Below are 24728 nucleotides of genomic sequence, written 5' to 3' on the forward strand. Positions count from 1 at the left end.
AATGGTCTAAAAGGACTCTAGTCATCCTAATCCCTTGCTAAACCCATCCTCTAGTGGAGTGGTAGGAGTACTCTGCCCTGGAATCTCCTTGTATATAGAGGCTAAGTACCATCACAGTGCTCTCTCCGGCCCCCAGAGACTCCGTAGATCTTGAAGTGACTATGTTTATGTGCCTTCTACACAGAGGATACTTTAATGTCCTTATTTAGGTGCATTTATAGAATCTTGTTTGTCTTTCATGCAATTGTTTAGTGTAATCTACCAATTGAGACAAGAAGTCAAGATGGCCATATATGCAAGTCCATGTGTGCACTAAGATGGTCGTCTCACAGTGGCACATCGAGTGTAAATCTTCAATAGCATTATCACAAAAAACCTTCTTATCCACAAAGAGACACGTGTATTCATTGAGTTACATTGGACTCCATGGTTCCAGAATAATTGAGAAAGATAGATATGAAAGATAGCTCTATTGAAAGCACAACCCTTTCATTTAGGGTCAATTGCCAAATATGACCCAACGAGCTTATAAATATATAAGTGAAGGGATGACCGTATAGAGACCTCTCCAATGATAACAAACCTCATACGAGTTGATGCCTTGGAATTCGATATTAAAGGCGTGTTCACATCATCCATTGATTTGTAGACTCGCTCATGGGTAATGTACTTACTAAGCTTCAACTCATTGCCCTTCATGCTACGTAGTCATTTTCCCACTCACAAATCCTCTTATGTCTGTAAAATTTAGCAACAATAACTTGTTTCCTTAGAATGGGAGACTTCCTTCCTAGAAGACAAAGGAAGCTATATTTCTCCATGAGTCCAAGATTGGTTGAGTTAGGCATAGTCTCATTGGGGATTGGTAACCACTAAGGGTTGAGACTAAAGCTAGCATGCATGAGGTCTTGCGCCCCTTAGGTCTTAGGCCCCTTATACAATTAGTCACATAAAATTCTCGATTTCATTGATAGCAAATGAATTTCCAATATCTGGCAGCTGCAGCAAACGAATTTCCAATATCAGGCAGCAGCAGCTGTGAGTAGTGAATCGTATGTTGGCTGCATGTGAGCAAATTGCTGCCAAGAAAAAGCTTAACTTTCAATAGGAAAGTCAACGCTATGGATTTAGGGTGAAATGTGTGATTTTTAATGCCACGATTTACTTTAGGAAACTTTGTGGCCTAGTTTTATGGCAGCTCTCTTCCAATTTCCTTTTTTCTTATGTTTTGCGTTTCAGTAGTTCTCATATGCTGTTCTTGAGAAAGGCTGTTTTCTCTTGGATCATAACAAATGTAGCAAATAATCTACAAGGAGTCCATCCCTAACTCCAACCAACATGCTTACAATTTCATCACGTATTGTCATTCCACTCTTATCCCAGAACTACAGGCTTCGAAAATGGCGACCACGGTTCTCAAGAGCTTCTGTACACAAGCAGCTCCCCTTTCTCAATGCCTATGATGCCCTCATTTGCATCCTCAACAGGTAACCAGGTGGCTTTCACTTTGTCATGACAATGATGTTCTTTTGTCATTTCCACCATGATGTATTGTTACTATATTATATTTTACCTTTATTTTCCATGAAAATATTGCACATCCATGCAAGAGAACTACGAAAATATTGCACGTAGACAGAAGAGAGATCCCTCAGAACCTTCATTATCCTTACTTCATTGCTGCAAACAAATATCTAAAGGAGAGCTTTAATGAATTATTGGTGCAAACTTGGAAGGCCTGAGAATGAATAGTAAAACCTGGTAGTGTATAAACCAAACCTTGCTGTTGTCATATTTTCTTCAGTTTGTTTGAGGTTTTGAACCACAGTCTGCATGATTGAGGGAAACAAACTTCATTTACATTTTGAAGAATTCCTTTATCATAAACATTGTTTCTTTCTAAAGCTACTTTTGGTGTCTTTCTGAAGAACCTTGGCATGCTGCACAGAAGTATGAACCATTTTTTATCACGATTTTTGCCTGAATCAACATCACCAATAGTTGCAGTGTGCTTGGCTTGCACCTCATTAAGGCTTTTATCCGATTGAACATCACTTTTCCACCTCCTATAATTCTCCCATTTGAAGGTCTGCACAATGACACATTCCAATCAATCAAGCACATTCTGCAAATATTTACTGGCGATGCAAACAGCTTAGAGGAACTCAACTTCAAATTTATTTATCAAATCATCCATCCACTCTCAAATGGCAGGATCAGACATATGATAACGAAAACAGAAGAGCTCAGGTAAGGGTAAAGTCTGACAGAGGCAGTTTCCCTATGCGATTACAGCTAATGGACACATGTGCAGCCCCATCATCATCTGCGCCCCCTCCACGGCCGCAACGGAGGGGGGGGGGGGGGGTGTTAAAAAGATAAGAACCATTCCTTTATTTAAAAAGAGATCACAACCCTCACAATCCATGTTACATTTCCTGTGCAAAAGTGAGACTTTAGGGACTTTACTTGCCAGACGGAGGAGCACATCCTAGGACTAGGCAAAAACCTCCTATGATTAAGAGGTAACTGAATGCTCTTTTGGAGGACCTAAGAAGACATGATCTGACTTCAGAATGGCCTCCTACTAAAAGTCCCAATTATTCTTCTACTATATTACAACCCGGGTGGCAAGACTGAAAGAGCCATAGGCAGCTAGCACTTAAATAGGGGCCGGAGAAGAACCAAACTTTAACCTGGAATGCAGTACTCCAGTAGCCTTGATGTAACAAAACAACCACATGGAACACAAAAAGGACATATTACAACTGACAATCGACGAAGGCCAACCACCTACTGAAGTGTGGTGGGAAGCCAAGAGCGGAGCTGGGGAAGAGGGGAAGCCTCAAATCAGCTACCACAGCCAGCAACATCAGAATGGGCCTGAATTGAATGGCCACTTCAGATGTTCAGCTGCAGCATGAACCATCAAGAGTGGCCAAACCTAAAGGGCATGCCGCAGTTTAAAACCTTGAACTCAGCTGCAGGAGTGTGGCTTGAAGCCACCTATACATGTCTAAACCAGCAAGGGCACATAACAAGCAACCAGCAGAGTCACACCGAGCACTAAAGCAACAGGCGTCCAAAATTTGGAGTAGGCAACTTCTCAAGCTGCAAGCCATCAATGCCAACCATGAGACCTCCAAAGACAGAAACCTATAACAAGACCAGGCCACACTTTGTGCAGACGGAGCATAAATTTTTTCCAAACCAAACAGCTTTCTATTAAAAACTTGAGAAAAATAATACAGGTCAGCTATCAATGGGACGCTTGACCAATCAAGCTGGTCAACTGGCTGCTATGCAACCTGCTTCTCAAGTTCATGAGCAGCAAGCAGTGTTGACAGAGACACATGCTAGAAATGCTAGAGGACATTTCTGAGGGGAAGTCACAAGCAGAAAGATTATGCAAGCAAGCATGTGGTGGCCGACAGTATTCAAAGATGCTCATCAATATGCAAAGGAGTGTTTAGCATGTGAGAGAGATGGGAAACCTTCACCAAAAGAGAGGATGCCTCATCAACCTATTCTTCCACTTGAATCTTTTAAAAAATGGGGCTTGGATTTTATTGGTCCAATCAAGCCAGCAGCCGGGTATACAAATAATAAGTACATACTTGTTGCTACTGGCTATTGTACTAAGTGGGTTGAAGCAGTGGCTTTGAAAGATAATAAGAGAAGAAGTGTTGCAAATTTCCTGTATCATAATATCATTACAAGGTTTGGAATACCAATTGAAATAGTATATGATAGGGGTACTCATTTTATCAATAAGGTCATTGCAAAGCTAACCAAGAATCACATGATGTTGCATAAGAAATCTACAGCATATTACCCACAAAGTATGCTCTCAGTCCTCGACACTCTGCAAGTCTGCTAACCTCGGAGTCAAGTACTGATGCATAAATCTTGGACATGACATGTTCAATCATAATGGTCCTTTAGTTCTCCGAGCTCATGGGATCCCCTACCTTGTGGATGGGTGAGATAGTGTTAATGGTCCAAGTGTGTGAAAATCCCAAACAAACCGCTTCATTAAAAAGCTTTGGTAAGATCGGGGCTAGGAGGTCAATCCCATATGCAATGAACTCAGTGCATAGTCCCTCATGATCCTTCGCTCGGCCATTATGAAGTTTCATTACAACATCCTTTACCCCTCCTCTAGTGAAAAGGGTGCAGGATGTGGGACGAGGCATGTGTGAGAGGCTAGGGACTGGCTGATTTGGGATGTCATAAAGTGTGTGTGCATAATCAAACCAGATCTGGGTGTCAGTGAGTGGCGGAGGGGACCGTCCTTCTACAAATCTCCGCCAGAAGTCCTTAGAGTTGTAACTAAACAAAATGTTCAGTAGCTCCTCCTCGTTTCGACAAACGAAGTCTAGTTTCTTTCTCCGTACCAGTCTACGGTATTCACGTAGCGTATCTAGTGTGCTCAGAAGACTGTTTTTGGTTTCGAATCTAAGTTGACGGCGTAAGGCCTTACACTCATCATCGTACCAACTATTACAGGGTACGGTTCCAGGGGGTGGTAGGCGGGTCGAGCGGGTGGTGTGGGGAAAAGCGTGAATGGCAGCCTCATGTAGTGAGCGGGTGACAAGGGCAGCACGATCCTCTAAAAGGGGTATGAAGTCAATATAAGCGAGAAGTATGTACAGACAGCCAGAGTAAGAAGGTGAGTGATCCCGATCAAAGCGTATATCGTGGTAGGTGGAGTAAGCACTGAGTGGGGTGGAAGGTGCTGTGCGAAGGGAGGTGGAGATGCGAAAGAAAAGGTATGTATGATCAGCCCCTCGGGGGAGAGGTGCTACAGTGAAGTCAGTAATGCGAGATGTAAAGATAGGGGATCCCATGATGTAATCAACAACACTAGCGCCCCCCCCATGTGGAAAGCATGTGAAACCACCTGAAGCGGGCCATCTGTCAAGACCATTATAGATAATGAGATCATGTATCATGCCTAGGTCTAATAGGGCCTGCCCATAGGATGAGAATGGACCTCGCCTGTCAGCCGAAACCCGTAGCATACCTGCCTCCTCAAGGTCAACATCTGCCAGTAGAGTGGAATCATCTCTGAACTCAAGAAGTGGTACCTAATGGGCCCTTGTCCTCGCGTTGAAGTCTCCCACTAGAAGGACTTATCCGCGGCTAGAAAAGTCAACGATGGACTGATAAAGGGCAGCAAATGGGGATGTCTCATCATCACCTCGAATATCTCTGGCAAAGTGGGAGGTCTCTGGGTAGAAGTAGCAAACTGCGACAAACAGATCCTAGCTGTCCATGTGTCATATCCGGATCCAAAGAAATCTCGAATGTGTATCTCTCTGCTCTACTGAAATGATCCCCCGAAGTGTGGATCTGAAAAGGACTGCAACTCCACCTGAACCTCGAACTCCTCCTGTACCCCTCGTCTCATCTTTGTAGGCAGACTCCCATGTATATCCACTGACTAATGGGAGAGGGAGAGGGCGCTCTGGACTCTGATGTGTCTCTGTATAGAAGACTATGTCGTGGCCTGTATAGGATTCCGAGAAGTTCCCTGGTTCTGACCATAAGGTACCATTACAGTTCCAAATGGTGCAGGACAGGGTCTCGGATATCTGAGTCTCATAGACCCCGCTTCCCTGTGTAGGGGAGCAGGCACGTGTCCTACGGGGGCCTGTAAGAAGTCGTCCCTCTCATAACACTGCCCACTTTTCCTCCTTCCGGGATTGATCTCGCTGCTGCAGCAAAGAGCGCCTCTCCTCAACCTGTAGAGGTGTGAGGTCATCATCCATAGAGATCGCTAGCTGATCTCGAAGGACTGACCTGCGTCGTAGAGCTGAAAGTCGTGCCTGAGTGTCATGAAATCGTATGATCACGGGTTGCTCTCTGTTGGGATCTCTCCCCACCCGCCATGCCCTCTCTATCCTGTGCTTAGCCACACCCAGAGTAGTGGTCACGAACACAGTCGCATCTACCATCGGTGTAGCCTCAGTGTGTGGGATCCCACGTACTCCGATGTTGAGAGCCTTACTGGCTCTCTGCTGCTGCTCCATGAGGGTAGCCGAAATGGTGACCCTTGCGGGTTCCCATTTAGCCACGTCAACCCATCTGAAAGTCTCCTCAATAGCAGATTGCATGCTCGCAATCTGTGCCTCGATCACCGGGGTACTCCATGGGGCAGTGTGTATGGCTATGACCTCCTGTCAGAGCTACATGATATCCTGTCTGAGTCCCTGAATAAGACCCGCCTACTCCCGAATGGCCCTAGCCTGCTCCTGTATGATGCGGCTCTGCTCCTGGTTAAAGCGAACCTGCTCCCGTGCGAAGCAAGCCAGCTCCATCTCACGCTCATGGAAACTATGTATCTCTGTGAGTAGGGTCTCACGGGCCTCTGGTGTATCAGTGCACCCATGTCCATGCTGAAACTGTGGTGATTGTGGCATGAAAGAGTGGGACTGAGTCCGGAAACTGGACGGTGGCTGAGTGAGGAACGGAGATGACAGTGGAATGGATGAGGCAGTTCCAACGGGGTGTGGTAGGGTGGGCTGACTTAGAGGGAGAGGGGAGAGTGAAGCGTAATGCAGCACAGTGTATGACACCTCCAAAGTAGGGGTCATAAGTTGTGCGAGACCTGTAACAGGAGAAGAGGGAAAGGAAACAACAGCCGGCGCCATGGGCATGAGTATGTCACTGATCGTAGATGTAGATGGGGCTGAGACTAGAACTAGAGCTGGGCCTGAAGCGGGGACTGAAGTCGAAGTAGAGACAGAGATAGAGGGAGCTGAGGTTGGAGCTGAAAACGAAACTTACATTGTAGCGGGAGTTGAGGTTGAGGTTGAGGTTGAGGTAGAGATAGAGGCTGAAGAAGCTAAGGCGGGTCCTACCTTTGCCTTGCTGTCTACCCCGAGTCCACTTTGGTTGTAACGTGTGTTCACATCCTCCAAATTCAGTTGTGTCGTTTGCTTTTTTTTGTTGTTGTTGTTATTTTCGTCTTTCTTGGCTTTGTCCCCCATTTCTCTTGGGGTGCGAGTGCAGATCTTAGTGTTAGTGTTTAGCCGGGAGCGGGAGCACCAGTTCCCCCCCCATAATGGGATGCATGTTCAGTGCGAGGTGGTGGAGAGGTAGGGCGGAAGCCTGAAGTGGAGAGGCAGCCAAGAGGTGGAGAAGGAGGCGAGGCTAAGATGGCAAGGATTAATTTCTTTACTTTTATTTTTTTCCCGGAAAGGTGGCGAGGGGAGCAGAGGGGGGGGGGGGGGCGGTGGATGAGCGGAAAAGGAGGGAGGGAGGTGGCTGAGTGAGGGGGTAGCGGGGAACGAGGGGTGGCTGAGGGGAGCGAGGGGCTGAGCGGGGAGCGAGTGTTGGTTGAGGGGTTAGCGGGGAGCAAGGGGTGGTTGAGGGGTTAGCGGGGAGCGAGGGGCGAGGGAGCGTGAGCGTGAGCAAGGGAGCTGGAGCGAGGAGCGAGGGAGCGGGGAGCAGGAGCGAGGAGCAGCGGGGGGTTTAGCGAGGGAGTGCTGAGCGTGAGCAGCGATGGGCTGAGCGAGGGAGCGGAGAGAGAGAGGGAACGGGGGGTAGCCGGGGACTATATTAGACAGAAGTCGGAACAGATAATAATTCAATGGCGCATTGGAAATAGCAAATATAGATCAGAAAGTGTCTCCTTATATCCATCATTATCAGATCATAGCAAAAGATTAGTATAGAACTGGTAAATAGAGCATCATTGTAATCCGATCAATCCCTAGATCTCGTCAAACTACTGAGACTCATAAGCATGAGCATAGAAGTTACATGCAAATAACTGAATAACTGTTTTTAGTACGTTGACTAATAAGAGTACTACTTAGGACCATAGTTGCAATGAAACACGTTTTTTATTTTTTGAAATGTTTTCAAACGTTGCCAAACGTTTGGAAATAAAAAACATGTTTTGTTGGCAATGGTTTTTGGGACAAAAGGCCCTAAGGTCAATTTTTGGCCCTATTTTTATCAAAACAATCAAAGGAGCCATCGCCATCACGCTTTGTTGGAAAACGCCTTCCCGAGCTCACTTCTAAGTGTATGAACATATTAGATTGCTGAAATGTTTTCCTTTATGTTCCTCAGTGTTCTGGGTGCCATTAGTGCATGAAATCATGCATTTTAGGTCCCAAGATTGTGTACTTATAGCAGGCATATATTTTTTGGTAAAACAGGCGCCTAGGGAAAATTTTGAATCGAAACATGTTTGCGTTTCCAAACATCTGGCAACTATGCTTAGGACTAGAGCTAGTTATAGCTGCGTAGCTAATCCCTAACACCTCGCACTTCCACTGGATAGAGTTTTTGATTTGTCAAAAAATCGTAGACACGAACCCTTTACATAAGATATTCCTTGTAAAAGTTCAAATCAAACCCAAGGCTATCCTTTTTGGTGATTGTAATGAAGGCCAAAAGTGGGTCAAGTTAGTGGGGGTTAGGATAATTAGTATTTGGGGTGTTTGCAAGATAGAGGGGTCTGAAGAGCCAAGGAGGTACTTAGCCTCATTCAAATCCTCAGCTACTTTCCACTTCTCATCATCTGTGGATGCCTCTTGCATATGCACATCTCTTCTTGCTTTAGTTCTGGTTTCTCCGTCAAGACTTGGCATCTCCCTTATAATCACTGAAGATCTCTTCCCATATTCAAATAATGCTGTAATAAATGGACCAACTTTGGAATGATTATTGGTACCTGTTAAAGTTTTCTTACCAATCTTTGCCATTAGCCCGTTATAAATGATGTCGGCCCACGAAATGTTATAGCCCTTCTCAGCTCCTCTCAATACCAAATAGCTTTCCCTTGACATTGTATTGGTCTTGATAAGCAATTGGACCCTCTCCAAGTACCACTCCAGCTGCTGCTGTCTTCTCATAGAATCTTCAACATTATACATTAGAAAATATTTTGTTGCTGTTGCTGTTGCTGGCTGGCCAAACTCCCGAAGCATGTCTGCTTTTGTCATCAGACCTCAGTATCTTGAGGACAGGAGAGTTTCACATGCACTGAGGATCGCCATTGGTCAGTTACGAGTCTCATCACATCAGATGCGGATTGAGGCAAGGAGAGCTGCAGGCATACCCAGAGAGCAGAGGACTTGCACACTATGCCAAATGGGGGAGATCAAGACGAAGGAGCATTTTCTATGTGTCTGCCCGAGATCCGAGGACGATATCACTGCCTCTTTCAGGAGGGACATGGCTTTGGCCCACTCACACGGCTGATACATTGTCACAATCAGGTCTGTGTTGGGCTCTACCTGCTTGAGATGCGCCGACGGAGAGACACACGGATGTGACAGGCCAGAGAGCAGCATGGACTGATGCCACGGGTCACCATCAATAGATCATAGACTTTTGTTACAGACTTCTATGCATCTGAGTCAGCTGCCAGTGTAGCTGAGGGAGAGGAGCTTGATGAGATGAGAGCATCATGAATCAGCAGTAGGAGTGTCTACCACGATGCAGCCAGACGAGGGACACACACTCCACGTGCGACACAAAGAGAGCCCAAAGCACGCACGATCGAGGTCCGGTCTATCTCATCCCTTCTCAGAGGCGACCGCCAGAGACGAGGCATCACCCTTGATGTAGCCCACCGGATCCAGAAATCGAGAAGACCACGCCCTCCCCCACGTCACGAGACAGCTCGTTTCAGTAAGGGTCTTAGTGAACCCTTTGCTTCAGCCCTCAGTGGCTTGTATGAGGTACTTCTTGGATTCGCACTTTGTCTAATAGGCCCGCGAGGCCTCTAGCATATGTCAATCTCTCTCTCTCTCTCTCTCTCTCTCTCTCTCTCTCTCTCACCTAGCCCCTCAGCCTCCCGTAGCCCAGCCTCTTAGTCGTCTATCCTAATCTAGCAACGGCACACACAAAGCCAACGGGGCCAGCAAGGCGCGCACACACAGAGCAATAGAGCCAACGGGCAAGGTGGGCGTGCACACACAAGGCGGACCAAGAAGAAGGTCATGGCGCCTAGGTCTCCAGCGTAGCCTAGGGGGGGCACAAACAGGAGCCCACTCTCAGCCCCAGGCTGAGCTTAGCCCCGGGCTCAGTTTGGGATGTTAAAGACAGCAAAGGGGCTTGCAAACTATTCATAGGCCGTCATGGAGCTCTCAAAGGCTTTCATGGAGAAAAAGCCTGTTATCTCAACCCCAACCTGCGCCTAAGTCTCTAGCATAGCGTAGGGGGTCGCAAATAGGAGCCTGCTCTCAGCCCGAGGCTGAGCTGAGCCCTGGGCTTAGTCTGGGGTGTTAGAGACAGCAAAGGGGCCTGCAAACTATTCACAAGCCGTCATGGAGCTCTCGAAGGCTTTCATGGAGAAGAAGCATGTTATCTCGACCCCTACAACGAAGAAATTGTCTTTTGCTGCCATTACTGGTTTTTCCCCGACTCCATCTCCTTACGATTTGAACTATCAAAGGCAACGAAGCAAACTCACAGGCTTGAACCTACAGGAACAAGTTTACTATTTACAGCAAGAACTCAGAGAGGCTAAGGCCTGACTTGCCTCGCTGGAGATCATGGTTGTTAAGACACTCGTGTCTTATCGTAAGACACTTACGACACGTGTCTTACCTTAAGACACCTTTAGACACTCTTGGTTTTTTTTTTTTTTTTGGTGGGTGGGGGGTAACAACAACATTGAGTTTGACTTAGCCATGCTATCATCCATGGTGACTTTGGATCTAGCAGTGGCAGTGACCTCGTAGATTCGGATTAGGATGAATCTTCAGAGATTTGAGTCTTGAGAGTCGGAAGTTTTCTTTCAATTATATGTATCGAGATGCAGATTTCATTCATATCACATGTGACAAGATTCAATTGTCCATTTAAACCTTTAAGTACTCAATACTTGCGAGCTCTTGAGTCACGAGTCTTAACTTTAAGTTTTAAGTCTTGAGTGACGAGTCTTACAAGTGCCTTCTTGCATTGTTTAAGTGTAGCTTATTGTACTTCTAGAATCTAGCAGCGAGCTATGCTAGCAAGTTGTACGTTTGTATACTTATACATATATTAATTAAATATTTATTATTATAATTACAATGGCGTGTCTTACGTGTCTTATCTTTAATACACTTCAAACACTCGTGTCTGAAGCGTGTCTAACGTGTCGTGTCTTAACGTGTCTTACAACCATGCTGGAGATGAAAGTTTTCAATGTGGAAAACAGGAAATCATACAAGAAGTTTTACATATACAAAGTGAAGCAGTGCTCGAACCAAAACTGGTAACCAAAGTCCAGGACTTCGTTACCACTCGGGTCAAATCAGTTAAACAGGAAATTACAGCAAAGATGGACAACAAAATCAATACATGTGATGTCTATAAAGAAGTACAAGAACAGGAAAGAAGAGCTAATAATACCCGGATACTACGAATAGGAGGATTTTACCTGAGGGCTGGCAGGAAGGGACCACAGCAGAAAACTTGAGCATGTCACAAAAGCAATCCCCAAGATTGAATGGGACTCGGAAGATATGGTTTGTGTCCTCCAACAAAGGGACACAAGCCAAATTAATTCTGAAGGACAAGATATCAAGAAGCAAAGTTCTTAAGCAAACCAACAAATTAAGAGGTACCAAGATATGGATTTCAGAGGAGCTCATCCCGATTCAACCCAAGATGAAAGCCACAAAATTAGATAAAGTGAAGGAAGCTCACAAGGAAGGTAAATGGGCTGTTTACAGAGATGGAAAAGCACTCATTAGAGGCTTCAAATCCAAACCCAAAGACCCTCAGTCTTAAACTGATGTCGTGAAGACCAACTTTATCATAGTACTAGAATTTAGATATGTGCTATAATAACCTCGAAGCTCTGGTTTATCCAGATGTTGTAAGTACTCTTTTTTAGTGTGCTTTTGTTTCATAGACCCGTGAGGTCTTCCGAGGACGTTAATCTCTCTCTCTCTCTCTCTCTCTCTCTCTCTCTCTCTCACATACATTTATGGAAAATCATATGTGTACTCTCCCGCAAAGACAGCGCAATGTATTTCTATATTGATATTCTCGTCTCTCAGACAGCAGGTGTGAATGCCTACTTTAGTGGCCCCAATTGAATACTAAACGATGCTCATTTAGATGAAGTTCAAACATACAATTGCAATCTGTATTTGAAATTTTTACTGATATTGAAGAGAAACCTCAGTTCCAATAGATTTGTGAACATGACCACACATCTTATCGCTTCCAAAATTAGGATCAAGGGAAAAGGTTTAAGAATTTTACTTGACAAGATGGAGATTAATAGGCTTTAAAGGCCAGTTGAGGCCAAGTTGAAATGTTTTCTTTTATAGAAGAACATGCTAGGTTTCAATAAAAAACCAAAAACCAGGCCACTTAGGAATACAAACTCACCTCGTTTGTTGTTGTGTTGCTTAAAACCAAATACAGGTGGTAACCCAAAAAGCCAGTCAGCAGCACCGATATTACCAGAAGGAAAAGTAATATAAACAGCTGCGTATTGTAAAAGACCAGCAACCACTGCCAAGATTCAAATAATTAGCCATGGGAATACACTTAGAATCTTTACACACAAAATTAGAGCTAAACTTTCAAAGGACCTATCAGCAAGGTTAAGAGGAAAATCTACCTCAAGTATATGAGGAAGAAGCTTTCGAAAAGAGCGTTCAACCCCAAAATATGCTGTGCCAGAAAAAGGTACATCGCATTTCAAGTTTCAGATAGCAATCTCAAGACACAGAACCGGCGGGGAGGGCGGGGGGGTGTTTGGGGGCAAAGAACATCAATGGCAGAGAAAAGACTAAACCTGCCATCCACAGAAGGTATCTTGAAAACCTGACAAGACCACAAATGATTACAGATTTGATGGCAGAAGTCTTTCTTCATTTTGGAAAATGGTTCCAATCATCATATATTAATATGGAGAAGCTGGAAGATAGGAGACTATTGGAGTTAGCTCTGGTAGATCCATGCAGGAACTGAAATCGTTTTATAAGTGTAGCATTTTTATACAATATCCATGCCTAATGCAACTTCTTATCATGACCAGGCCATGTGATTTTGTTAGCAGGTCCTTTGGTAAGCATTCTGATTGCTCCCATCACTGTTTTCTCTACCCTACAGACCACAAACACCCTCTCACCCAAGCCCTACTTCATTCCCTCCAAAAAAGTGCAGATTGTGCAGACGCCAAGATCACATGCTGCACAAGGGATATATTTGTATCACTCAGTTAAGTCTAGGAGCATGCCATCATCTTCTAAAACACAAACAGAAATTGCAATTGTAAACATTATTATCTACAAGCTTTCAAACCATCAATTCTATCATGCGTATGAAATGCCCAATGGTAACTTAATAATGTTAAACAAAATCTCCCACAAGCATGTACATGTATGCTGGCACACACACAAATACACAAAAAAATGCTCATACAAACCTCTTTGGATGGTGAAACATGCAGAGATGAATGCAACTCTGCGAAAAAGTAAGGCTAGCATTTTAGAAGATGCTAGTCACAAATTAGGTCGCATCCTTCTTGCTTTTTTTTTCCCATGAAACATCACATCCTTGTTAGTTAGCATACACTTGGTTCTGAAAGATCCGAATTATTGTCTGCCAGCGCGCCTTGTCACCCCTGTGGCTGCCGAAAAACACACCTCGTTAAGACTCTTGACAATGCCCACAGGAAAGAAAGGGGGGAAGGGGTGTAGGCCATTCTATGGGCTATCCATAGGTGCTACTCATTCCTTGGTATGTGCCTTGTAGGCCTAGTTAGGGGCAGTTAGGACACTTGGTATAGTTAGTACAGTTAGTACCACTACGACACCCTATCCTAGGGTTTCATCATATAGGATGTACTTTGTACTGATTTCTCTATTGCAGCAATTCATTCATTGCTTCACCTCTTGTGCTTCCATTGCTTGCCCTAGTCTACAGTCGTATCAGAGTAGGTCAAGGATCTTTCCCTCAGCCATTTCCAGCTTCCCCAAGCTGTTGGCGGCCTGTTCTCTTGCAAGTCGGCACATTCCTCTTGCTGGTTGGCACATTTCACAAGGCGTGGCTGCAAGTTGTAGTCACCTGAGGCTGTTCTAAGCACTTTCATCACTGGAAAACTGTTCTCTGGTGCTCCTCCAGCATAGTTGACTCTTGTGGTGCTGTTTTCTGCCCTAGTACAGCATTTCGGAGCTGTTTCAAGACACCCCCGAGCTGTTTTCAAGGTCTGCAGCAGTCTCCTTTTCACATGTGTGAATTTCGCCACATTCTTGAGCACCTATAGGAGCCGACTTTGAGGGGCCTGCTGCTCCATTTCGGAGTGTCTACATCAGCTGACTTTAGGGTTTGGAGCCTGCTGCTGCAATCCAGAGACCTCTTTTGAGGCCCTCTTGCTCTCATTTGTTGTTTCTACATCTCAGGCTGCAAGCTTCTCACCTCTGGTTGCTGCTGCAATCATTTCGAGGTCTTCTCATGCTTGGGGGAGCACACACTCTTGCTGTAATTCCATTTTCCAGCCTTCCTTTGGCACCCTTCATTGATGGGTCTAATGTTAATTCTGGTGGAGCTGCCTCTTCCACTACATGATCTTTGCCTCCTACTCAGGAGCAAATTCAGTGGGATGGACTAGATGCCAAAGCACATGCCTTGATTGCTCTTTCAATAAAAAGGGTTACTGTCCCTCATATCCATTCATGCAAGACAGCTAAGCAAGCATGGGATCAGCTTGCCTCCTTATATCAGATGCGGAATGAAGCTAGAGTTGCCTATCTCCGCAAGCAGTTGAAGGATTTAAAGCTTCAAGAGGGTGGTAATATGGATGCCTATCTCACCAGTGTGAAAAATTTGAAAGAGCAGTTAACAAATATTGATGAGGTAGTCCCCGATTCTCAGCTTGTATCCATGACACTAGATGGATTGCTTGATTCCTACTAGGGCTTTGCTACTACTTTGGGGTTGATCGCAGGCGGCAATGCCAACCCTTACTCCTTTGACCAGCCCGTTGCCCTTTTATTACAAGAGGAACAAAGCCGTGTTAGTGATCAAGCCTTTGCTGCACAGCATTAAAACAAGAGCAAAGGGAAAGTTTCAGCTGGTAAGCCCCCTCATACACATGCTGGTCATTCGCATGATGCATCTACTTTGGAGCGAAGAAATAGAAAAAGAGATGTACCTATTGCAGGAAACTTGGGCATGGCATCATGTTGTAGCAAATCCCTTATATGAGTCTGGGAGTCCATCCACTGTGGTGCACACAACCTGTGAGTCTGGTACAATCTCATCAACATCGGTGCTGACGTAACCTTTTATAAAGCAAGAAAAATTGTTATTGCATAATCATGCCGGTTAGCAGCAGTGACCTAGAGGGGTGTGCAAGGGTAGGTTAGCCGCAATGGTTGACAGTTCAGATCTCCAAGCGGTTGTAGTCTTCAAAGGCTGTTTCTCTAACCGTTAGACGGCTCTGTACACACGCATTCTGAGATCATTGGGTACGCAAATGTTGTGCGATCTATTGCTCTAGACTCAATACAATAACTTTTTGGGAGGAACAGACGTCATTTTTGGACTGTGCGGGGAACGACTTTTTGCCATGACGGGGATTGTTAGTGGGTTTTTCCACTCTCCACCCCCTTCCACTCAGCCCCCTCCCCTCGCACTTCCTTCTACTCAAGTCTCGGCCCCTCTCGGCCAATCATCTATCGTTTTTTCCGGCCTCCCATTTGACGGCCCCTCTATGATTGGTCTCTGACGATCACCACCTGCACATATATATTGTATCTCCCCCCTTTGCCCCATTTTTGGTGCCCCCCCCTTCTTTTTTGTATCATCTGGAGGTAGACACATATTTTTTGTATCAGGACTAGACACACCATCCTTCATAACCTCTTTTTTGTAGAAACGGTTGGCTGGCCCGTTTTGAGACCGCCACCGTTATGCTCATTGTATCAGTTATCTTTAGTCTCATAGACCTTCACGGTCTCCCGAAGACTTTAATAAACTTTCTTTCTTTCTTTCTTTCTCCTTCCACTCCCTTCTACTTATCCCCCTCTCCTTCCACTCAGCCCCTCTCCTTCCACTCCCTTCTACATCTGGTTATTCTTAGCATATTTTGGTCTCTTTCCATGTGATTTGATGACATGTCATATGACGTGGCGTTCCCGTTCCCGTTCCCCTTTCCCAAAACATTTCCTTTCCGACCCCCCCATTCTCTTGAAGTGCGGGCAATCCTACTTGATTTCGCCTGCACATGACAATGGAAGCATCAGTTCTCTTTGCCATAGGTAGCTCAAGTCGTTGCATCCAAGTACCCGCCATAACACGTTGTTGTCCTTCATCGTTCAGCTCTTTTTCTGCTGCCCATTGCGGGACTCCTTCTCACCATCTCCTGACGGGGAGTCCTTGGACTTCTTACTGTTAACCTGCTTGGATCCTTGACCCTTGTGCATGAGCTCGAAATTCTGAGCAAGCTCATATGCACGCTCGTAATCCCGTGGCCTGAAACTACGAACAAATCACTAAATGTCGGAATGCAGCCAATGGAGAAACTTGCTCAAATTCTGATTTCCTCTAGCTGCAGCCGTATGAACACCTGGGTGAACTTGTTGGCATGATGATTCACCATCTCGGTGTCCCCTTGGCGTAGCTCATAACTCTGAAGCCTATCCAGGTACTGAGGTGGTAGAAACCATGATTGGATATCTTTCATGAACTCCGTCCACCTATAAAGAGGTGCCTCGTCCTTTGCATCATTGTGGTTCTTCTACCACTTGAGCCACCAGATGATCGCCTCACCTATAAGGTGCATTGATGCTAGGATACACCGCTTGTTGTCATTCGTAGGAAAAACTGAAAAGTAGCTTTCAAACTGATTGAGCCATGAAGTCAACACTAGAGGTTCTTGCTTACCGTCGTACCGAATGAAGTTGAGCTTCCTAGGAAAAGAATTTTTGACAACCGTTAGCCCCCATGTGGTCGGCGTAGAGAAATGAGGAGTTGCCAATCCCATTCTTCTCCTCCCGAGCAATATGACCCGTACTACAGTAGGATGAGGAGCTCTTGGAGTTTACAGATGACATGGCCTTTTTTTGTGGAGGGCTCAGCATCCAACCTAGACAGGGCAAGGTCCCTACTAGAGATCTATTGCCGGGCCAAGATCACTTGGAACAAATCTATTCGCTTCAAGACAACAGAGGATGGGCTTCCAAACAGGAGCTAACGTTGGCTTTAATGCATACCTACAGGACAAACAGCGCGATACTCGGGAGGTTGGGTGGATTTGGACATATCGGCAAAACAACAAATCGCTCTAGTGCTAAAGAGTGTGCATCGGAAGCTCCTCTAATCCAGTTCAACCAGATTGTGGGTTACCAAGTTCCTTTGGCCATAGCTTGGTACATCGCAACATGGCAGTGCTTCTACAAAGGTTGTATGAAATAGGTGTAATTACCCTTTTCACATACCGAATACTTAGGTCCCACCTAAATTCTGGGTCAGCTACACTGTGGTGGTTTCTAAGAACAGTTAAACTTATTTCTAAGGTATCAAAACCATATCACACAATTTTATCATTCATGTGCACAATGCATACACTGTCGTGATCCTTAATACTAGCATTTTGTGTACAACATTCGACGTAAAACTCACCAGTGAGAATATGGATAATATTTCGCTTTTTCAGTTCCCCAGCCAGGATCGCCGCAATTACGCATGCTCCATATAAGCACAGACAACAATGCCTGCAACATTGAAATAGCAAATTATTTGCTGTGGAGCACAACTAAGGAGAAAAGTAGAAGAGACACATATGACTCCATCATACATAATTTAGAAGCTAATAATCAATAAATAATGTCGAAGGAAGAGAGATTTATAAGCTCTGATTCTTTTTAGAACTGAACAACAGAGTAAATCTGGTAAATAACTTAGATGTTTCTAGTGCCATAATCTTGTGTCAGTGGTCTAACATTCCTTGTCAAAGAGGCCAAGGTGTTTCGTACAGGCCTTGGCATCATCGAGGTTTTATTCCGCATCACCATCACACTGGCACATGCCCTCAGCCTTGGGTCTTGCATATGGCACAGGAAGTTGACTTCCACAGTTCCTTGGTTCATGCCCAGGTTCATTGTTTCCTAGGAGACATGGATGGATGGCTTCTTCCAAGAGGCCATTGGGGCAAGAGTCTGCAGCAGGTGGTCAGGTCCCCAAAATCACAAGCCACAGCGGAGCAGTTTGGGTTGCCAGGGAAAAGGGTTGCATAGTATCCACCTAGTAACAAGTTCATCATAGGGGACTGTTACACACACCAGTGCAGGGCATAGGTGGCAGTGACACCTGGCTGCACAGTTAGCATTTCGCTGCATATTCTAGGACCTTTTTATGCTCTAATGATTAAATCTACAATAGCACCCATTGACCCTTCTATTTCTATACGAAATCCCTCCTGCAATGGCATGGCGCCTCTTGTAGACATTGAGAGATAAACCTTCATAGGACTATAATATATACAAACTTACAAACCTTCATGTTAATATATTATTAAAATAAAAGTAAAACAACGCAAATACAAGAAAACAAACGAAACCCCACATAAACACAAGGAAACAAAATAAAAAATAATGAGAATAAATAAACAAATAAGGGAGTGATGGATACCAAAACAAAACAGTATTTAAATCCATATGACCTCCAAGAATAGTAAAGAACTAAGAATCAAAAAGAAAATGGGCTTTGAAGCTCCCCACACTGGATTCTACATTCAAGGATCCTAAGTATACCCAAAGCTGAATTCCAAAGATATAACTGCTACAACATAGTACCAAGTGGAGTTTCTTCATTACTTTTCTTGTATTATAAGACGTAATAGAATCAAATTACTAAATTGAGAGATAAAAGCACTCTTGCTTGTGCAAATTTGGAGACTCTATAGAATTCGGAAGCAATCACTCCATATTAGCCACATCAAACTTGATGCGAGGCATTTGTATGATATTCAAGATAGCATACTCAAGTGGTTGTCATTTATCATAGACATCAACTTCTAAACCTAAAGAACATTACGTAATGCTAAGATCTAAGAAACTGTAATATCTTCCACTAGCTATACAAATAAGTCCACAAACCATGCGAGAATAGAAGAATTTGGACCTCTACAAATGAATATCGTTGAAGTTTGGAATGCCAGGGGACAAATAAGTCGTCCATGAATCTCCTAACCTCAATAAGTTTATGAAGAACTATCGAACAAGTCTCAAAAGAGATCAATCATTGCAAAACTCAAATTCACACAAGAAAAAGACAGAAGTTTGCTAAGAGAGCATCACAATGAGTGCCCAGTGGGAATACCAATCCTTTGTTCGAATAAAGAGGCCCCTAGAGTTAAGAACAAATCATGTAGGAGAAAGTTTAAAACCAGAAAAGGTCTATCTTCAACATTTACATCTTTTGTGCACCTTTTATTTTGCAAATTAAGGCTTTATTTTCCAGATTTCAGCCAACAGATATCCAAAATGTAAAGCTTAAAAACCTTGCAGCTATTTTTCATATCTGTAATTCAAAACTTGAGGAACAATCTTTCCTATTCAAGACTTCAAATCTTCCAAATCTATCCTAGTATAGAGTGCAGTAAAATCAAATGTTAAAGATATTGCAAATAAAACTTTTTGCAAGTGAAGACAAAATTATTTGAGCATTTGTCTACACAAGGAGTCACAATGTTAGATCAAATTTACATAGGGACGTCCCATCCCCTAAAGAGAGAGTTTATACCACTATCAGATGTTGAACCAAGGAAACTTGTCTTAGTTTTAGAGCAACGAGATTCAAAATTGTCATTCAACGTGATAAGAGACCTTGGACTCCTACACATTCTTCTACTTTAACACCTTCTCTATGGCTTTTAATAGACAATAATGGGAAAAAGTCAAAATTTTGTGCTTTTCAAGAAAAACTCCCTTTAAAAAGCACTAGGAAGGACTGAAGTATCAACAATAACAACATGTCCCAAAGAATTGACACCAAATGTAGCAAATTTTTATCAGTGCAACAGCAGGGGCTACTAAGAATGGCTAACTTTCCCATGCTCTTCAAGGTTTCAACGAATGTCCACATCATTGAAGGCCTTCAGTCCTAATGTTTCCATATACTTCCAAGCAATCACAGATGATTCCAAACTTCTCTTAACCCAATGAGGATGAGCATTCATCGCTTGAGGTGACTTCAATATGGAACTTAAACCTATCTCGTCAAGATCTAGAGAAGTAAATACAGTGATCCTGAGCTCTTGACAGACATCAGATCTTGATGGAAACAGCCTACATTTGTTCAACTAAATCGACTGAGGAAAGCCTGGTTTCAAATGTGAGATTCCTCCATGAATTGCAACTCCCTACTCATCATCTCAATATTGTGTGCCAGGTCACAGGGTTCATCGAACATCGTGCACTGCCAGTAGCCCCCAACATACCATTAGACTGACGTATCAACAATAACATGTCCCAAAGAATTGACACCAAAAGTAGGAAACTTTTTATTAGTGCAACAGCAGGGGCTACTAAGGATGGCTAATTGTCCCATGCTCTTTAAGGTTTCAACCAATGTCCACATCATTGAAGGCCTTTTGTCTTAATGTTCACATACTTCCAGGCAATCACGGATGATTCCAAACTTCTCTTAACCCAATGAGATGAGCATTCATCGCTTGAGGTGACTTCAATAGGGAGCTTAAACCTACCTTGTCAACATCAAGAGAAGTAAGTATAGTGGTCATGAGCTCTTGACAGACATCAAATCTTGATGGAAACAGCCTAGATTTGGTCAACTAAATCGATAGAGGCAAGCCTGGTTTCAAATGTGAGATTCCTCCGTGAATTGCAGCTCCCTACTCATCATCTCAATGCTGTGTGCCAGGTTACAGGGTTCATCAGACATCCTGTGCTGCCGGTAGCCCCAACATACCACTGGATGTCATAATTTCTGGCTGCAAGTCTCAATTGTCGACAAGGTATTGAAGCAATCAGATTGTTGGGGCTCTTATTCAATGGCCATGCCTCAGAGTTTAGGCTTTCTAGGCATTCTAGGCCCCATCGACAATAATAGGTTATAAGGTGTAGCTCTAGGCTGTGCCTGCTAGTAGATCTATTGCTCCTTGCATGAAGAATTAACCTAAACATCATCTTGTAGGGAAAATGGCAATTATGGGGAGATAAAGTATGGCTCCACTTGCATGAAGAATTAACCTGACATCATCTTGTAGGAAAAACGGCAAGGCATCCCCAATGTCTCATAACATCATCTTGTGGGGCAAAAGGCAAGGCATCCAGATATTTTATAACTCAAATTTGCAACCCATTGTGTTTCGTCTGTAGGCAAATGAACAGATGAATCTGTAACCTCCTTCTATGACAGCCTCCAAAGTAACACATGCCTATGCCATTGTGCATTCCTCCACCTGAGTCAAAGGTAAGAACAGGCATCCTTGGCTCCAGAATTGGACATTTCTCTTCCATCATGGAAATCCTTCATGTCCACCTGACCTGGACGCTCGTAATCAATGGCTTCACCGTTGTGTTGCGCCTCTTCCTGCTTTCCACGGCCCTTGTATGTTTCTTATAATCTGGTCTTTCCCTTTTGATACCACCACCTTTCGAGCTGTTGAGACCATCACAATCTCTGGCATCTTAAACTTACAAAATTACAATCATTGCAACTTACAAATAATTAAAACCAAACTAAGTAAAAGACTCAAATTGACAGCCAAAAGATTTACAACAAGATGTCTCCCTCTGCTCAGAAGGTTTTATCGCAATCATTCTCAACACTACAAAAACAGAGCCTATTACACTGCCCTTCCGTTGAAAACAAAAACACTAATTTTACAGAACCACACAAACAGAGCCTGATATACTGTCTTTATTAGTCTGCTTCACTGCTTGCTCTGTCCACATTTGCACATTGACAGAAGTTGAACAAAATACATCACAGGTCATGCTGTCACAACACAAGCACATGTTGCCTAGACCTCTGTTCCCATCTTGAATTTCAAAGAGGAGAATTACGCATTGGCTCGCAGTAGTACCAGAAAAGAAACATCAAGAAAAAGCGTAGGTTGTTCTCGCCAATGCAAGTATTCTGCCAATCATTTCAACTGTAAGAAAGAGCATGAGATCATGAGAACTTTAAAAATGTAGACAATTCGCGTACTTATACATTGTCAGGAGTCAAAGCATAGAAAGCTATCATGCAGTCAAGGAAACAACACCATTGTGTTGTAGAAAGGGAACTAACCGTCCAACCACAATGATGATCAAAGCGAGCAACGCAACGACCACATATACTGCAATGCTTTGATCGAGCTGGCCTGTCAACATCAAGACAGACAGCAGACCTTGGGGATAGGGTTCCAAACATTGAACAACCTCAATCCTGTAAATCTTGGAAAGGATCCAAACACAAATTGACTGCAGATCTAGATACTCGGATTTAGAAAAGGCTTTAAAGTGTAACACAAGCAGTTATAGCATGACGGTGTTACTGTTACCTAATTATGTTGCAAGTTGCACACATTTTCTCTTCATAAAGAACTCCATCATAGGAATACATTGACAGATATTCAGAAACATTAGCAGCGGTTATAGTGCCAGGGTCGCTGAAACTTGTCATCAAGAAAAGAAGAAGGCCAATAACCACGCCACCGGTTCCCAAGTACCTGTTACAGAGAAGGTTTCCTTGATTGAGAATGCCACCAGTAATGAAAGGCAACAAACGCTATTGAAGTGCAAAATTTTGCAGCTTATTAGCCACAAGTATTATGTGCTGGTAAGGCTAAAAGATATCCAAATGCTTATGTGTTGAATTTATTTAAATCACATTTGCCTAGTGTATATCCCCACACCTGTGTATTGACGAGATGTAATGCCCTGGTATGTATTCAAATGATGTATTCACAATAGTAAGATAGGTTCCGCCCAGGATTGTAAAGTAGAACAGCTGCACATCAACAATATGCGTTTTAATCATGGTTCAAAAGAAAAGTAACAAACAATAAGGAAAGGGGAGAAACCTTCTCCGATAGGTAAAAGACTCCTATGCAAGCATTTTCCATGTGCCCTCTACGCCCAACAAATATTTCACCTCTCCTATTCCCATGCTAAGAAGCCTTAAGTTATAAGATAACCTTAATACTACCACAAGAACTTTGCACAATCTAGCATGTACATGAACATGCAGTTAAGGCAGCTTGATAACCCTATCCTCGTAAACCCAACAGCAAATAATTTTGTTTAATTCTACACCTACACTGATCAATGTAAACCAATTACTACAGGGAACTAGCTTCTACTTTTGCTTTCATAATGCTATTCCAAGAGGCTTCATTCCAATACATGTGGCAATAAGACGGGGCTGGAAACCTCACAATTCAGTAATAAAAACGCAACAAGATTTCAAAAGTAACATGATATTGTGGTGAGATCCAATATTATGTTATGCAATAGGATTCAATGAGTCAAACCGTCGTAAAGAAATGCCTTCTAGAATAAAGTGGATCATTCCATTTTGCCAGTGTAAATAAACCGATTGGGTTACAGTATAGGCCTCCAGAATTAAAATTCCAACAAAAATTCTATTCCACAACCATCATTTATATAACGGATGAAACTTTTGCAGCTTCCCTAAATACTAGAGACTTCTGTTGTCAAATTTAGATGCCAAAGGGATGTTTAAATGCATACAGGCAGAGACTGTGGTAATGTTAATAACGGATCTGTAACCAGGACCTACCCAAACGTATAATTTTAAAGTCATACAGCATTCATATGGTTCAACTGAGCAGATCCTTCATCTTCTAATAAGGGTCGTGCCATTCTGATTGATGTGAACCACAATCTAGGGTCTAGACCTATGTGCACATGAAGCTGCAGTACTGAGCAAAACTTTCTTACACCCTGATAAAAACATCATATGTAGTCTCTTCCCACCTCTGAATGGAATTATACGTCTATATTTTACAATCTGTATGAGGATCTTATGTCCAACAAGCTTAATTACGTTAGTAGAAACTGCCTCAAACACTAAACAAATTCTGCATTCAAAAATTGTAGTGATAGCATACGCCAACTTTTGCATCCAATTTCCACATAACAAAGAGTTATTATTTACTGGGCTTTCGAGTTAGAGCTTAGATCTAACATGACGATGCGCATTAGATCCTCGACACAATGAGAAAAGAGCAAAAGAAGCTTCAACATGGACAGATAGCAGAAAGAACAGTCGATACACAAAGCTCCGAACCTGTAGGATTGGATTGGGACGTTCACAACAATAATACTCAGCTGATGCAACAGCTTCTCTACCTGTTTCTCCACATACCAATCCCACAATCTTCCTGTAGATATTAGGACAATCAGTTAATTTCACATTGGAGCTTTTCAAATCCAAAATCCAAAATTGAGGAGATGCTTACTCTAAAAGATCAAAACCTCCCCCGGTACAGCAATGGTTGATACGTTGGATCAATGTCCCTTCGAAAATGGGCCAATCGCCACAGCAAAATGCGATGAGGGACAAAAGCACGATTCCAACGTAGGCAATCGTGATCCAATGATCCATGTTTGAGGAAAGCTAAGAGCATTTTTTGCTTTGTTTTGTTTTGAGGAAAGCTAAGAACATTTTTTGCTTTGTTTTGCTTTGAGGAAACCTAAGAGCATTGTCATGCTGTGAAGCTAATAACAGACAGTGAACGTTTCAAAGGGATTTCTTTAACCAAGATAAAATATATT

The 24728-nt window shown here is 43.4% G+C and overlaps 1 protein-coding gene across 1 annotated transcript; it reads right to left on the reverse strand.

The window, feature by feature from the left end:
• Window positions 1–1700: 1700 nt before the first annotated feature.
• On the reverse strand, window positions 1701–24728 carry LOC147897626 (DHHC-type zinc finger family protein). The gene is made up of 10 exons (XM_087380337.1): window positions 24413–24728; window positions 24241–24334; window positions 22844–22938; window positions 22490–22657; window positions 22237–22309; window positions 22028–22080; window positions 17599–17690; window positions 12590–12642; window positions 12355–12480; window positions 1701–2089 (listed from the first exon to the last, which is right to left on the reverse strand). The coding sequence occupies exons 1-10, from the start codon at window positions 24556–24558 to the stop codon at window positions 1790–1792; spliced, it is 1200 nt and encodes a 399-aa protein (XP_087236463.1). The 5' UTR covers window positions 24559–24728; the 3' UTR covers window positions 1701–1789.

The sequence above is a fragment of the Dipteris shenzhenensis genome, chromosome 10 (assembly GCF_047967505.1).
Source record: "Dipteris shenzhenensis isolate YYH24624 ecotype China chromosome 10, Dip_SZ_1.0, whole genome shotgun sequence".
In the NCBI taxonomy this organism is placed as follows: Eukaryota; Viridiplantae; Streptophyta; class Polypodiopsida; order Gleicheniales; family Dipteridaceae; genus Dipteris; species Dipteris shenzhenensis.

Bases quoted from the DNA above. Each gene is read 5' to 3' on its own strand.
- LOC147897626 (XM_087380337.1), bottom strand. From the start codon at position 24,558: ATGGATCATTGGATCACGATTGCCTACGTTGGAATCGTGCTTTTGTCC. The intron at 24,335-24,412 runs GTAAGCATCTCC...TAATATCTACAG, and splicing joins GGAGGTTTTGATCTTTTAGA to GAAGATTGTGGGATTGGTAT. The intron at 17,691-22,027 runs GTACTACTGCGA...TCAATGTTGCAG, and splicing joins TTCTTGATGTTTCTTTTCTG to GCATTGTTGTCTGTGCTTAT.